This window comes from Panicum hallii, chromosome 9, assembly GCF_002211085.1.
Source record: "Panicum hallii strain FIL2 chromosome 9, PHallii_v3.1, whole genome shotgun sequence".
NCBI lineage: Eukaryota > Viridiplantae > Streptophyta > Magnoliopsida > Poales > Poaceae > Panicum > Panicum hallii.
Genome location: NC_038050.1, coordinates 31,787,738 through 31,789,744, shown reverse-complemented (window position 1 = coordinate 31,789,744; position 2,007 = coordinate 31,787,738). Strand labels below are relative to the sequence as shown.

The following is a 2,007-nucleotide window of genomic DNA, read 5'->3' as shown; positions in this document are numbered from 1 at the left end:
CACTAGATGCTCTTCTTGAGTAGACTCCTACACCAAGCGTTCCTGGGGGACCCCCCCACTTCCAGAAGTCAGGACTCTAGTGTTCACCGGACCCCACTAGATGCTCTTCTTTGACGGGTCCGCACGCAACAAGAAGGCTGGAGCTGGTGTGGTCCTCATCGACCCAAATGGCGAACAAGTGATGTACATAGTGCTTCTCGATTTTGAGGCCACCAACAACATGGTGGAATACGAGGCCCTGATCTTTGGACTGACTGCGGCGCTATCCCTGGGGTCCAGTAGCTCCTGGTCAAGGGAGACTCCCAGCTCGTCATCAAGCAGGTCCGGGGGGACTGCAGTTGCAACAAACCCTAGCTCGCACCATACGTCATCCATGTGAGGAAGCTGGAGAAATATTTCAACATACTGGAACTGCAACACATTCCACGTGAAGACAACTCGGCAGCAAATGCACTCTCCATGAGGGCATCAACTCAAGCATCCGTGCTGGAGGGCGTCTTTCAAAGACGGCTGCTCAAGCCATTCGCCCAGCCTGCCGAACTGGGCGAAGGGGGTCAGTCTAGCAGCTCGAAGCTAGCGGTCCCGGCGGCGCTCCATCTATGGGGTCCACAAAGGATTGTGTGCACCATCGAAGGCCCCGAAGACCTCGAGGAGCCGCATCCAAACTCTCAGGGGGGTCCCAATGCATGGATCTCTGAGATCCGGGACTACCTGAAAGACAACATCCTTCCTGAAGACCATGCATCCGCTGAGCGCATAGTACGATTGGCTAAGCGATACGCGGTGATAGAAGGGGATGTCTACCGCCGTGGTGCCAATGGCATGCTCATGCGGTGCATCACCTAGGAAGAGGGCTGCGACTTGCTCGTAGAGATCCATGGAGGCGAGTGCGGAAGTCATTCTTCATCCCGCACGCTGGTCGGTAAGGCCTTCCGGCATGGCTTTTACTGGCCGACAGCGCTCCAGGATGCAGCTGAGCTGGTAAAGTCCTGCAAAGTATGCCAGTTCCATGCAAAGTAGATACACACTCCAGCTCAGGCTCTGCAAATGATTCCACCCTCTTGGCCTTTCACTGTATGAGGCTTGGATATCTTGGGACCTTTCCCCAGGGCCGTCGGCGGGTACCGGTACCTGTACGTTGCAATCAACAAGTTCACCAAGTGGCCGGAAGCTACCCCAATGGTCAACATCACCAAGGCATCTGCTATCGCATTCCTCAAGTCAATTGTGTGCCGGTTTGGTGTCCCGAACCGAATCATCACCAACAATGGGACCCAGTTCAAGGGCCGGCACTTTCAAGAATACTGCGAGGACATCGGCATCCAGCTCTGCTTACTTCTGTGGCACACCCTAGAAGTAATGGCCAAGTGGAGCGGGCTAATGCTGAGACTCTCAGGGGGCTCAAGATTCACACCTACAACGATCTTGAAAAGCATGGTGCGAAATGGATTGACCAGCTTCCGAGCGTGCTATGGGGGAATTGGACCACACCCAGCCGAGTGACCGGGGAGACCCCTTTCTTCCTGGTCTACGGGGCCAAAGCATGCCTTCCCCCAGAGATCACTATGGGCTCGCTATGAGTCCAAGCCTTCAATGAGGAATTGCAGGAGTGGCAGCGCCATCAAGATGTAGACCTTATCGACGAGCGAAGATGGCGAGCAGCGGTCCGAAATGCATGGTATGACCAAGCGCTCTAGCATTACCATCAATGGTTCATGCATTGTAGGGAGCTCCGGGTCGGGGACCTAGTCCTGCGGCAAATCCTAAACTGAGAGGGGCTCCACAAGCTCTCCCCCAGTTGGGAGGGCCCCTTCAAGGTGTCAAAGGTGTGCCGACCCGGTTCTGTTCGCTTAGCTACAGAGGAGGACGTGCAACTACCCAACCCATGGAACATTGAGCACCTCCGTAAGTTTTATCCTTAGGGCCGTAGCAGAGATTAAGTTTTTTCCTTTATAATATGGTAGCACCTCCGTGCGGACCAGGGTGGTGGAGGTCCACACATTCTAT

General features: G+C 54.8%; 1 protein-coding gene across 1 annotated transcript; it reads left to right on the top strand.

The window, feature by feature from the left end:
* Positions 1-459: 459 nt before the first annotated feature.
* LOC112872992 lies at positions 460-846 on the top strand. The gene has a single exon (XM_025936026.1). The coding sequence runs from the start codon at positions 460-462 to the stop codon at positions 844-846; it is 387 nt and encodes a 128-aa protein (XP_025791811.1).
* The last annotated feature ends 1,161 nt before the right edge of the window (positions 847-2,007 follow it).

Bases quoted from the DNA above. Each gene is read 5' to 3' on its own strand.
- LOC112872992 (XM_025936026.1), top strand. From the start codon at position 460: ATGAGGGCATCAACTCAAGCATCCGTGCTGGAGGGCGTCTTTCAAAGA.